The following is a 12,186-nucleotide window of genomic DNA, read 5'->3' as shown; positions in this document are numbered from 1 at the left end:
TAGAACAACAACAATCTAGATGCCTGTTGTCGAGCCCTTGCACAGGAGAGCAACAAGTACTTATATATGGAGTACCACAGCCCTGATGACACCAGAATGAATAGAAATAGCCTTTTGCACATTAATCTGGGCATTCATCCTCATACCAGCTATCATGCAGGGGATGGAGCTCAACTTAATGGTGGTCGTACACTGGTACATAGCTCAAGCGATGGACATATTGATCCGCAACGCACAGCAGGTAAACAGCTGATATGCTTAGTTCAAGAACCACATTCTGCTCCCGCTGTTGTGGCAGCTTCTCCTAATTACAATCCATTTTTCATGAATGACCAGAATAGAAATGCAGCTACTCCTCCTCCACAGCCACCTCCACAGCCATCTTCCATACAACCAGGAATGAACACGTCTGCTATGCAAGGCCCTCCTCCTACGTATATGCACATACCTCGGTACAGTACAAATCCCATTACTGTTACAGTATCACAAAACCTCCCCTCTGGACAAAGTGTACCCAGAGCTCTACAAATTCTTCCACAGATTCCAAGCAATCTTTATGGGACTCCTGGCTCAATTTATATACGACAGACATCTCAAAGTTCTTCAGGACGACAGACTCCTCAGAATACACAGTGGCATTCGTCACCACAGGGCCCAGTTCCACATTATACTCCACGTCCTCTCCCTGTCTATCCACATCAACAGAATTATCAGCCTTCTCAGTATTCTCCTAAACAACCCCAGATTCCTCAGACAGCTTTTCGATCACCACCGGCATCCCAGTGTCCCTCTCCTTTTGGCTCTCCTCAGCACCAAGTTCAACCCCCTCAGCTGAGTCATCAGACTTCACATGTTTTCATGCCACCTAGTCCTTCAACTGTGCCACCCCATCCATATCATCAGCAAGCATCCCAGACCTATCAAAAACAAGGTAGTCACTCAGTATCGTATCTTCCTTATGGTGGGCCTAGTTTATCCAAAGGTTCCATGAATAAAATAGAAATTACCGTTGAGCCACCACAAAGACCCGGGACTGCAATGAATAGAAGTCCTTCTCCAATAAGTAATCAACCATCTCAGCGAAACCAGCACCCACTGTATACAGCCACCACCCCTCCTTCAAGCTCTCCATCCAGAGGTATGTCAGGTCAGCCCAAACCTCCGTTCAGCGTTAATCCAGTATATATTACCTACACTCAACCGACCGGACCTGCAGGTGCACCAACACAGTCTCCTCGGGTACTGGTGTCTCAGCCAAATCCAACCATTTTTAAAATCACAGTAGGTCGAGCACCGACTGAGAATCTTTTAAATTTAGTGGACCAAGAAGAGCGTTCTGCAGCGCCAGAGCCTATTCAGCCTATTTCTGTAGTCCCAGGAGGTGGAGGAGAAAAAGGAAGCCATAAATACCAGCGAAGTTCTAGTTCTGGATCAGATGACTATGCTTACACTCAAGGTAAATATTTCTGCTTTGCAAATTGTATTACCGTACAAAGCATTCTCAGCTTGATTTGTTACTCAGGTGGGAAATACTGAATCTGTACAGAGGCAAACACAAATAACTTGCATCAAATTCATCTATTGACAGTTTGTTCCATTTCTATCAAATTTCAATCTAATATGAACAGTATTTTTGAGGTTCTTAAAGATGACATGGTTTTGACGTGACACATTTCTTAAGAGACTACTGCAGTTGACAGAAGTACTTTGTTTATATGTCACATGTTGAGTTTGTCGATTCTGATTTTAAGAACTATGACATAAATTTATGTGTAGATTTCATTATCTTTAGTTTGGCTGCAAGGTGTGGTATTGCATAAAACCTGAAGCAGCATAACTTCCAAAATGAATTAGAATTCATTTAGTTTAGGTTGAAGACTACTAAGTAAAAAAGGAGAGAGAGGTCRCTTGCAGTTTGAGTTATGTTGCATGTCAATGCAAACCATAGATTTTTAAGAGGAACTAAAATAATTATTTTGAAAAAAAAAAAATGAGAAATGCTCTTCTGCTTACACTTTTCAATGAGGACAGAGATCTTACTCTACAGATCCTAGGAAGTGCATTCTGTTGCTTAGGGACAGAAAATAGGCTTAATTATGCATGTAACTTAACTAATGACATTTAAAAAAAAAAAACAGGAGTGGGGAGACCTAACTGTTAGCTGACAGCTACTTTTCTGAATGTAATCTGCTTTCTAAATTTAAAACAGTTGAAAYAGCTAATGAGTCAGTCTGCAGGCATTCCAACCGATCACTTGGGGGTAATGACAGGATGCTAATCAGCAGCAGTGATTTAAAGAATGTGCTTTGCTTCTGGATTTGTGTTAGGAAAGGACAGTATATTCTACCTGCACCACTACTTCTATTCTTCCTTTCACCTTAGAGCTGAAATCTCTGTGTTTATGCTGTCAATTATGCTTATCAGTGTTTATGCTGTCCAGTTGTTCTTGAGTTCTAATTTCATCTTTAGAGCTATTTTAGCTCCTCAGCAGAAGAGCTGCTTCGTAGCTGGTAGACCAAATAGAAATGGTTAGTAGAGAGAATGCCAGTGGTTCTGTACCTCCATGGCCATATGCTTTCTCTGATAGTGTTCCTATTACAACTTCGTAAAAGTCTTTATGCAGGAAAACCATAGCTTCACATAATGGAGAAAAGTATATTCTGGAAGTCTGATTTTGCTTTTGGATTTSTGTCTAGATTTTCGTGTACCTTGAAAAATAATAAAGCTAGTTGCTAGGTGCTTTTGGAGACATATACTGTTATAGAAATCTTTACCACAGCTGAGCTCTTAGCCTTTGCTGTGTTCCACTGTGAACTCCTAATAGAAATGAATTGTAAAAGAATAACTGTTATATTCTCTGCTACCACAAATGAGACACAAAAAAAAAGAACATTAAGAGTATAATATAGGGAAGAAGTGCATTTAACTTTTTCCTTAATGCGAACCCCTGATAGAGTATTACCAGTAATTAGTTTCAGTACTGTTGTATCATGAGTCACATTTGAATTGTACTAGAGTATAAATCAAGATGTGTAATAAAGTCATACCAGGTATTAAATTAGGGGACCCATACTAAGACAGGATCTGTTAATAATAAAAAATCATACAATATGATATCTGGACATTTTTAGTTCTGTGATCTCCCAAACTAAACTTGAATGATTTAGACAATTTTAAAAGGTAGGGAATAATTTTGAAGCCTGTGTTTTAACAACATCTGATGCTATTCTTTGGTAAGATTTTCAGTCTTTATTCTTTGAYGATAGTAGTTGCACACACAATCTGAATTACAGTGCTACTATTTTACATAGGATAGTGGCATCTGATAAGAACATTGTCATTTTTATGCTCCTTTGTTGTTTATCCTTCTCCACCAAGGATATCATATGGCTGCTTATTTCTCTAGCTTTTTTTTCTCAGCTAGTATACAAGTATTCTTGCAATATTCTGTGGTTTTGCTTTTCCTGTTTGGGATGGAAGTGAAGAAAAGTAGAGGTGCTTGCGGGTGCTTTGTATAAAATAGCATTTTGCAGGTTGTATTGTGTCTGCATTTATCTAAAATTCTGCTTGTCAGCATGAACTGGTGAACAGTTTGCTAGCAAGATCTGGGCAGTCTGCTTACCTGAGTATCAGCGCAAATTCCAGTTCTTTTTCTCTGTTCCAGTAGGCTTTCATCAGGAAAAACAGGTAGATCAGATAGTGCTGAGCATTTGCTAAATAAATTGTCCARTTTTGACCTTGTGATAAAATACTGAGAAATACTTCTCCTCTAAAGACTGAATATTATTTGCTAGCAAGTCCAAATTCTTTCTGTGACTGGGTGGCTGCTTTAGAAGCCAATATGAGCTTGTAACTGAGAGTTAGGCATTTGGGTACTGTGACAGTAATATGAGATAGTTACTGATTAATGGCAGAGAAAGTTTAGAGAGCAGGGAATCAATATCACAGAGGAATTAAAGATCCTGGAAGATCTGAGTTCCCCAACTTTTTTTTTTTTTAATTATTATTATTACCATTTTTATTAGTATTTTTTTTCCCCTCTCCCCTTTTGTAGCTTTGCCTTTGAGTGCAGGTGAATCAATAGTATAGGATGTTAAAGTGCTTTCTGAAAAGCTAAGAGTGCTTAAAGATGATACTGCATAATATGAAATTGTGATGTAAAAGCCAATTAAGGATTGGCTTTTTGGCTAATATCTTACAGCCTTGCTTCTTATGCATTAGTTTGTCAGAGATTTTGTTGAACTGYAACTCTTAAGTATGTGTTTTCTTTRGATCTTGCCTCTGATATTTATTTTTCACTCTACATTATTAGTAGAGTTAGGTTGTGCTCTCCTCCTGAGAAGCTCTCTCCTCATACAGGTGCTTTGTATTTTTGAGACAAGAAAGACCAAATACAAAAAAAAGAAGCATTGACCAAAATGGTAATATCAACTTCAAGTTACTGTGTAAAATGTGTTGTTTTCTTTTTATTATGGAATAGCTGTCTCCTAAAATTGTAGTTCATTTGGCATGAAAACATCTTCACACTGATATTTGAATGCATGTTTATGATCACTTTTTTTCTTCCCAGAAAGGTCACTCATGAATTGTACACACAACAAGCAGTTCAGTTTTCCAGGTTTTTGTCTTTTAGTAACTATTTCTYCCATGTAAAACATACTAGCCTTGCTGTTGCATCAACGAGCAAGGATGGAGAGATTAGCAAAGGAGCTGAAGCTTGAGAAAGAAGAACTTGAACGTCTGAAAGCTGAAGTCAACGGTATGGAGCATGATCTAATGCAGAGGCGACTTCGAAGAGTTAGCTGTACGACTGCAATTCCAACAGTAAGCAATTTGTTAGTATTTTAATTAAAGGTACAAGCTTATTTCTTATACTTTCATGAAGCAGAGGCAAAATATTTAGGTATTTAAAATATTTAAAATCTTCAGTATTTGGAGCAGTTTTTTGGAACTCAACAATAATTGCTTTCCTATCAAGGTATATGGTGAAGGCTAATAAAAGAGCCTGAGCCTTATGCAGCTTGAGTGTTCATTCAGAAGACCTTCACACTTTATGTAAAGGTATTGCATTCAATCAAGGTATTTTGCTGCTTGCATAGTTGTGCATCTCTTAGACATTCCTCTTCCCTTTTGCTATGTATGTAATGTGACAAGCAACTGTTCATTGGCAGCACTGACTCAAATAGTTGGCACTTCTCCCTTGTCTTGTCCTTCTTATTTCATCCTGTCTCGGTGACATCCACCCGTAAGAGACTCCAGCAAGGACATCTCTATGGCTATGCAGCAATCTTGAAATGACAGCTCATTCGACCAAAAACTAACTTCAGCTTTGAAGTTTTTAGCCGAATCAGTTCAGTCTTGTTCACTGTGTTGACATAAACAGTGAGGACGGAGGTAGGATAGAAAGATCATTAGAGGTTGTTGGCTCCATAACCTGAGTTTCTGTTCTACGTCTCACCCAGCCCAGGTATTTAGGGCAGCATTTGTCAGGTACTTTCTGTCTGTGATGTCGGAATGTATCCTAAGATAGGATGTTATGATTTTTTTTCCTGTATCTGTTTTAGTAGTTGCTACTGCTAACACTAAGGTCATTTTGTACCCCAACAGCTTTGGGTTTCTTMATGATAAATACATGGACTTAAGCATCTAATACTTCTTTTGAGAATAATTAATGTCATTCAGCATTAAATGACTTACAAACACTGGCCTAGAAAACAAAATCTAATCTTATTCAATTATAATTAAAGAATATAGTTACTGTATATGAATTACTGTCATTTGTATTTTATTTCCTGATGATCTTGATGTGAACTGCTGGAGCAGCAGTCTTCAGTTTGTACAAATTTCAGCATTTCTATACATTGGCTGTAGTGATAGTGGCAGAGGTAGGCATGTAAAACACATGAGCATACTTAGGTATTTTTACTAATGATTTTTACTGTTGTTCACTTTTTGGTGGTGGTAATGTTTTTATATTTTTGCACCTCACTTTCTCAAATGCCAAGTGGAGGAGTCCGTTTTTGAAGGGAAGAAATTGGGACAGGAGAGGAAAACACAGTGTAATGTTGGCTATTTTATTTGGTGCTTCAGTCTAAGAAAGCTATTAGCAGACATAATATTGCTATATCTATATTACATATGATGCTGACTTTACTTCACTTGCTATTTTGGGTTATTTCTTCCTAGCCGGAGGAAATGACCAGATTGCGAAGCCTCAACCGACAGCTCCAGATAAATGTTGACTGTACACTGAAAGAAGTTGACCTCCTTCAGTCTAGAGGTACCGGCTTCCGTGTTCTTGCAAAACATGATTTAGACATAGAATGTGCTGAAATGTGGATACTGTTCCTGGACTTCTTTAAAAATTTGATTTTTTTTTTTTTTTTGATGCCAAGTTATTGCTAAAAGAAGTCTCTTTCAGTTACAATTGCATAAACTTGACTTACTGACATTTAAAACATTTGTAAATGGTGGCTTAACCTGTACTTGACAAAGTTATTTTTTATTTCAAAGATGCTAGCAGCCAAAAATCTACCCAAGATACACAAGTCGCATTTTTTGTTTGGCTGGTTGGATTTTTTGACAGAAAATGACACACTTAATCAACATAGATTAAAAATGTACAGTATATTTTTTTGTACCGAGAATGTGTTCTACAACAAGTTTTGCCTATTCACATATCATTAAAGCAATCCAGAGCATTGCAGTGGATTTGATTCTTTAAATATGGGACTGACTTGCAGAAAATTAACTCGAATTAGCACAGAAGTGAACATATGTGACAAGAAGATGCACAGGAAAAAGCTAAAATAGAATATAATGATAAATATTATATAAAATCTGAAGCCCCAAGATATTTGGGACACTAATAAATTATCTTTGAATTATGTGTTCCTACTTATCGTACTTTTTTCTGACAGGTAACTTTGATCCAAAAGCTACGTGCAACTTCTACGATAACATAGAGCCTGGTCCTGTTGTGCCACCAAAGCCATGTAAAAAAGGTAGGTTGTCAAGCAAGCATCAGATTACTTAAACTTTCTAATTGCAGATTAGGTAAATAACTCTTTTGCAGCAGGAAGCAGTTTTTATTTTTATTTTTATATTTATATAAGAAAGATAATTTTGATTTAAAATAGTAATACTACCTGCAACTTGTTTTTTGTCAAGGTATTTGAAATTATTTTGTTAATATGTTCTTTGTAAATGTTGTTTTTTGTTGGGAAGAAGAGGTGGAAGTTCACAAACTCTTACATCTTAAGTCTTTCAAAAATTAATTAGAAGGCTCAAGTCTTACATTAAGAGTTTTTCAGCCTCATCATATATGGTATTGTCATCCTATAATTTTAAATTTSGGATATTTATTTCAGGTTGAATTTATAACAGAAGCTTTAGTTATGTCTTAACTTGCACAGTTATGTTTTAAACATTTTGTATGTACAGTGTGAATTTGAGAGTACCCCTCTTTATTATTATTTTTAATATATCATGAATCTGAGACACCTTAAGGCAGAATGCCTTTTTTTTTCTGCTTGTAATCATATGTAGACCCCTTCAGAAACTCTGGAACATGTGTCTAAAATGATATCATTATGTCACCTTTACAAGTTTCCTATGTATCTTTCTTTTACTTTCTATGCAACTTATGAAGTCTCTAGGTTTTGCATCTATCCTAAGACACTGAGGTTCTGTGTGTGCTCAGGAGTCCCGCTTGGTGTGGGTGGGTATTTATTAAGTGCAGCCTGCAGTGACYGAGTTCACTAGCATAGACACCTAGTGGCTGTGCAGCTCAACGGCTTTCTGGACTCTGCTGCATTTAAGGGGCTYTTTGGAGCAGTCTTACCATTAGTCCCCGATATTTTGGATGCAGTTCTTTTTTCCTTTTAGTTTCTAAGGTCATCTGAAAGAACTTCTTTGAAATGCTAGTGTAAACAGTTTGTGTCTTTCTGCTGAAACAGCCGCTGCAGGATCATGTCGTCWGATGCAGAGAAGACAGTGGTCTTTGAAAAATCTTGTATGATAAGACTTACTGTGTCTCTTCTTACTGTAGCTAACATGAATGAAACTTGTKTGTGGAAAAATGCTCTAATACAGTAGTCGTGTCCTCTGCTTGAAAATTCAAATATTGTAAATAAAGTCTGGTTGGTAGGAGTTGCTTAATGATTTTAGAAGCTGAGCTTTGATTGGAAGGAAATATTTTCCCCTCTCTTCTGAAGCCAGTATTTCTGTTTGATTTTTCTTAAGTAGCGAATATGTGGAAATATTTAAGGAGAGAAAAACACGAAGGCCCAGAACAGCTCGGGCACAAGAGATTCTGCCACCACTATTGGCTCCTTTAAGAGTAATCTGTTTAGTCTTGGCAAAGAACTAATGTGACCACGCAGCTTCTGGATGATTTATATCTAAGCAAGGTGGTTCCTTTTTTTTTTTTTTTTTTTTTCCTTTTTTTTTTTTTTTTTTCCCGTTCCCCCCCCACCTTTTTGAAGATAAACCTCACTATTAGTTGAGCTAATTTTGTCATCCACCATCTGTTAGATTTCTGACGAGATGACACAATAAAATGTGTGCACTTTGAATTACAAATTGCGCTCTTTTTTTCTTTTTTTCTGATGCAAATTCTCCAAATAAACTGTATCGTGCAGCTGTTTGTTTAGCAGATGGATATCTTTATTTCTTTAGGATACATRTGTTAATGTTGTTTGGAATCTTAAAACTTCGTAAAGTGTCTTAAATATTTCCACATCTTCGACATATTTCCGCTTTTAGTAGGTAGACTGAGGTMTTAAAGCTGTTGTAGCGGACATTAGAAAACCAAGTCTTTCCATGGGTTAATGGCTAATATATGATTCACTACATACTGATTTTTATGAATGAAAACAAACTTAGAATACTGATCGCTCCCTGACCCAAAGCCCCAAGAAGGTGAAAACAATCGTCCTGTCTTGAAACAAGCTGACCATTTTATTGTACTCTCTTCCACCTGGGTACACGCTACAAAAAGTTGCAGAGAAGTGATGTCTGTCAAACTGTTAGAAGGAACTAATTTCACTTCAGGTAGGAGGATTATTGAAATGTAAGGTTTTACAAGAGACTGCTGCTCTTAAACCTATAAATAGTCATTTCTTACAGGAATGCTAGTGCTGGAATGCTARTGATAAACTTTCCATTATATTCTAAGCTCATTAAACCTTTAGCAGTATTAGTGACCTAATTGTAATGATTGCTCTTAATGTGTTTCAGCTAGTGTGATTAAGTAACTCCTACAGAAGTGAAATACTTCAAAGCTTTCTCCTCAGGAATTTCTGATCTAGGTTGTAAAGTCTGAGTATTTAATGCTACCTACGTAGAAAGATTTCCAGATTCATTTTATCAGAGAATAGTTAATGAGCTGATGTCCAGGTGATAATCTAAATATAATCCTTTTCTGTAAAATAATATAAATTGTTTTCTTTTTTGTTTGTTTCCTTTTAGAGCACCAAAACAGCTCCAAACAGACTCCGCGGACTCAGCCAAGAGATGAAGACTTTGAAGGGGCTCCGTGGAATTGTGATAGCTGCACCTTTCTGAACCACCCGGCCCTAAATCGCTGTGAGCAGTGTGAGATGCCACGGTACACCTGAGAGCAGGGAAGGGGCTGCACTGGGTCGAACACAGGCTTTCCAGCCAACAGGCGTAAGAGAAGGAAATACAGGGAACCTTTCTGTCCATCTGCCTAGCCTTTGCCCATCTACAATCTTCATATGGCAAGGGGTGGGGGGAAATGTGTCAAGAAGTTTCTGCTTGTGCCACACTACACAAATAAATTAAGGGTGAAATATTTTCTTATCTCATCGCAGTGAGCAAAGCAGAAAAGGATACCTGAAAATGTAAAAGGATTTGTTTCTGAACGAATGTATACAGGAAGGCAGATAACTACTGGTATCTAGTACTGTGGTATAGATACTGCTTAGTGTCTCTAAAAAATAAAAATAGAACTCTTGGTAATGGTGTGAAATATTACAATTATCCAGAAAAAAAACCTGAAGAGCCAGAGCTGACTTACCTGGCCCCAGCTAGCTGGAAAACAAAGGCTCCCTGTGCTTCTAGATTGTAAGCTACTGAAAAAGAAGACAGGTAATTGCAACCATAAATTTGCAATGTATAGAAAACAAGGAGAAGGGTATTCGTAATTGCTGCTTTTTTTCAGGGTAACTTATGTCTACAAAAAATTGCTGTTTGAAATAGCGACCTAAGGTGACTAAATGAGATACTGTATGAGTGTTAGAGAGTGTAACCAGAGGCGATTTTTACAATCCCTTTTGCTTGTACAGTGCTCACCTGGCTGTATCAACACTGGTAATAAACTAAGAATGAATTCTACCGCATTACAGATGAAATACTGCTGCATGCTTTCATTAGGCCATGGTGTTTTAATGCTAAAAGTATGCTTTTATAGATGATAATCTTCTCAGACTGTACTCTCTAGCAGTACACTGAACACATGCCAAATGCAGACTACTCCAAATTCAGTTTGAAAGACTTGAGCTCAGCCATGGTTATGTATGAGGAGTGTTTGTACTCTGCTCCTTAGGCCTTTTCACCTTCCAGTTGGTGAAGAATTCATGATGTTTACAGCACAGAAGGTACTTTGTGCCCCAGTCCGAAGTTAGCTGAAAAATAATTAATCAAATAGCTCTTCAGTAAAGATTTATTTGCACACTGTTAATAAACCAGCCTGTATAAAATAGCAGATGGCAGTTCTTGAAAACTCACACACTGCATTCTTTTTATTTTGGTCAGGAAATATTTGCTGTAGATTGAAGAACACAGAAAAAACTTGCAACTGAAAATCATACTGGTACCTTTCCACATATGATATACTGTATTATAAAGGTGATGCTTGGTTTGTTTGAATGCTTCAGGTTGCTGTAATAAAGCCCTCATTATCTGTGAAATCCAACGTGGGTTTGGGCAGCTGAATGGCTATGCTGTAAAGCTGTGTGTGAGCGAGGAGGGCGTCCCTGCACGCCGCGCGGGAGCTTTGGGGCTCCCGAGGCGGCCGCGAGCAGGGGCGCCGAGTCGCCGTCGCTGGCCTTGCAGTCGTGAGGCACCGTGTGCTYGCTGAGCTCTCCAGGCAGGGCTGCCTTGCGCAGCTGCCCTTGCTCCCAGCTCGTGGCAGCCGTGCCCATATGGTCGACTGCCGCAGTTCACTGGATGTGTGATAGCGTGTGAAGCTGCGGTAGAGCAATCTCGTGTCTGAATCCTTGCTTAAAAGTGAGCAGCCTTTGTAAGGGGTGGGTGGAGGAAAATGTATCTTGACTGCATTTCCAATCTGGTATCTCCTGTTCCTTTAGTTTATAAAGGTAACAATTAAAAAAAAAAAACTTAAATGAGGAACTGATATTGTATCCGGCATTTTTTTCAGTATGCTCTTGCACTAAGAATAACTTCACCATAATTTGAAATAAATCGGTTCATCTCCATGAGTCCGTAAGCACCACTGATGAGCAAAACAAAGTCAAAAGGCATCAGAACTAGTTTCCCWTCTTCCTAATGTTCGGTAGTATTATACGTGGAGCTCATCGTGTGTCCATGGGRGCAAGGGGAAACGTCTGGAAATGAAGTTAGGAAATGATTAATTTTGCTCATGTAAGTGGACAGTCTGACAAAACCAAAATAGCTAGAAAACAAATGAGCAGAAGCATTATATCTAGGATGAGCTGTTATCATGAATACTTGCTGTATCATGAATACTTGATACAATACCAGGAACTTCATGRCTTTTCCATGGTGATGCCTTTGCCTTTGTATTATTTCAGCTTTCTATTCATTTGTACTTCTGTTGAATTTTTAGCAGCTTTAGTTTTTACTGGAATTACAAAATGATAGCCACTAAAATGGCAGCAAATGAGAGTAGATGAGTCATGTCAATACAGTTGTGCAATTTTCAGACACCATAGATGCTGCTTTGGGAAAAAATGCATGTAAGTCCTACAATTCTGTGAGCTGTAATAATCATATATGTGTGGTTTTGGGTCTTGGGGAAACCTTTTCGTCTTAGCTGTAGCTTTCACCAGTTGGAGGAAGACAAAAAAGGCTGCCTGAGAGCAAGATGCTCTTAGAAGACTAAGTGAGTGCCATTAGATTGCAAGTGGTTTCCATCCTACCAGTAACATTTTTTTTTAAATCTTTTCAATTACTCTCATT

General features: G+C 38.0%; 1 protein-coding gene across 1 annotated transcript in view; it reads left to right on the top strand.

The window, feature by feature from the left end:
* The window catches only part of TAB3 (TGF-beta activated kinase 1 (MAP3K7) binding protein 3), a 39,428-nt gene extending 27,619 nt beyond the window's left edge, over positions 1-11,809 (top strand). The window contains exons 3-7 of the mRNA XM_026047297.1: positions 4-1,456; positions 4,664-4,824; positions 6,187-6,280; positions 6,921-7,004; positions 9,472-11,809. Of these exons, the coding sequence (XP_025903082.1) occupies positions 4-1,456; positions 4,664-4,824; positions 6,187-6,280; positions 6,921-7,004; positions 9,472-9,620 (1,941 nt within the window). The 3' untranslated portion in view covers positions 9,621-11,809. The remainder of the gene's footprint in view (positions 1-3; positions 1,457-4,663; positions 4,825-6,186; positions 6,281-6,920; positions 7,005-9,471) is intronic.
* The last annotated feature ends 377 nt before the right edge of the window (positions 11,810-12,186 follow it).

The sequence above is a fragment of the Nothoprocta perdicaria genome, unplaced genomic scaffold (genome assembly GCF_003342845.1).
Source record: "Nothoprocta perdicaria isolate Ctin4 unplaced genomic scaffold, notPer1 scaffold_49, whole genome shotgun sequence".
NCBI classification, from domain to species: domain Eukaryota; kingdom Metazoa; phylum Chordata; class Aves; order Tinamiformes; family Tinamidae; genus Nothoprocta; species Nothoprocta perdicaria.
Note: the sequence above shows the minus strand (reverse complement) of the source record. Positions and strands in the feature narration are given on the sequence as shown.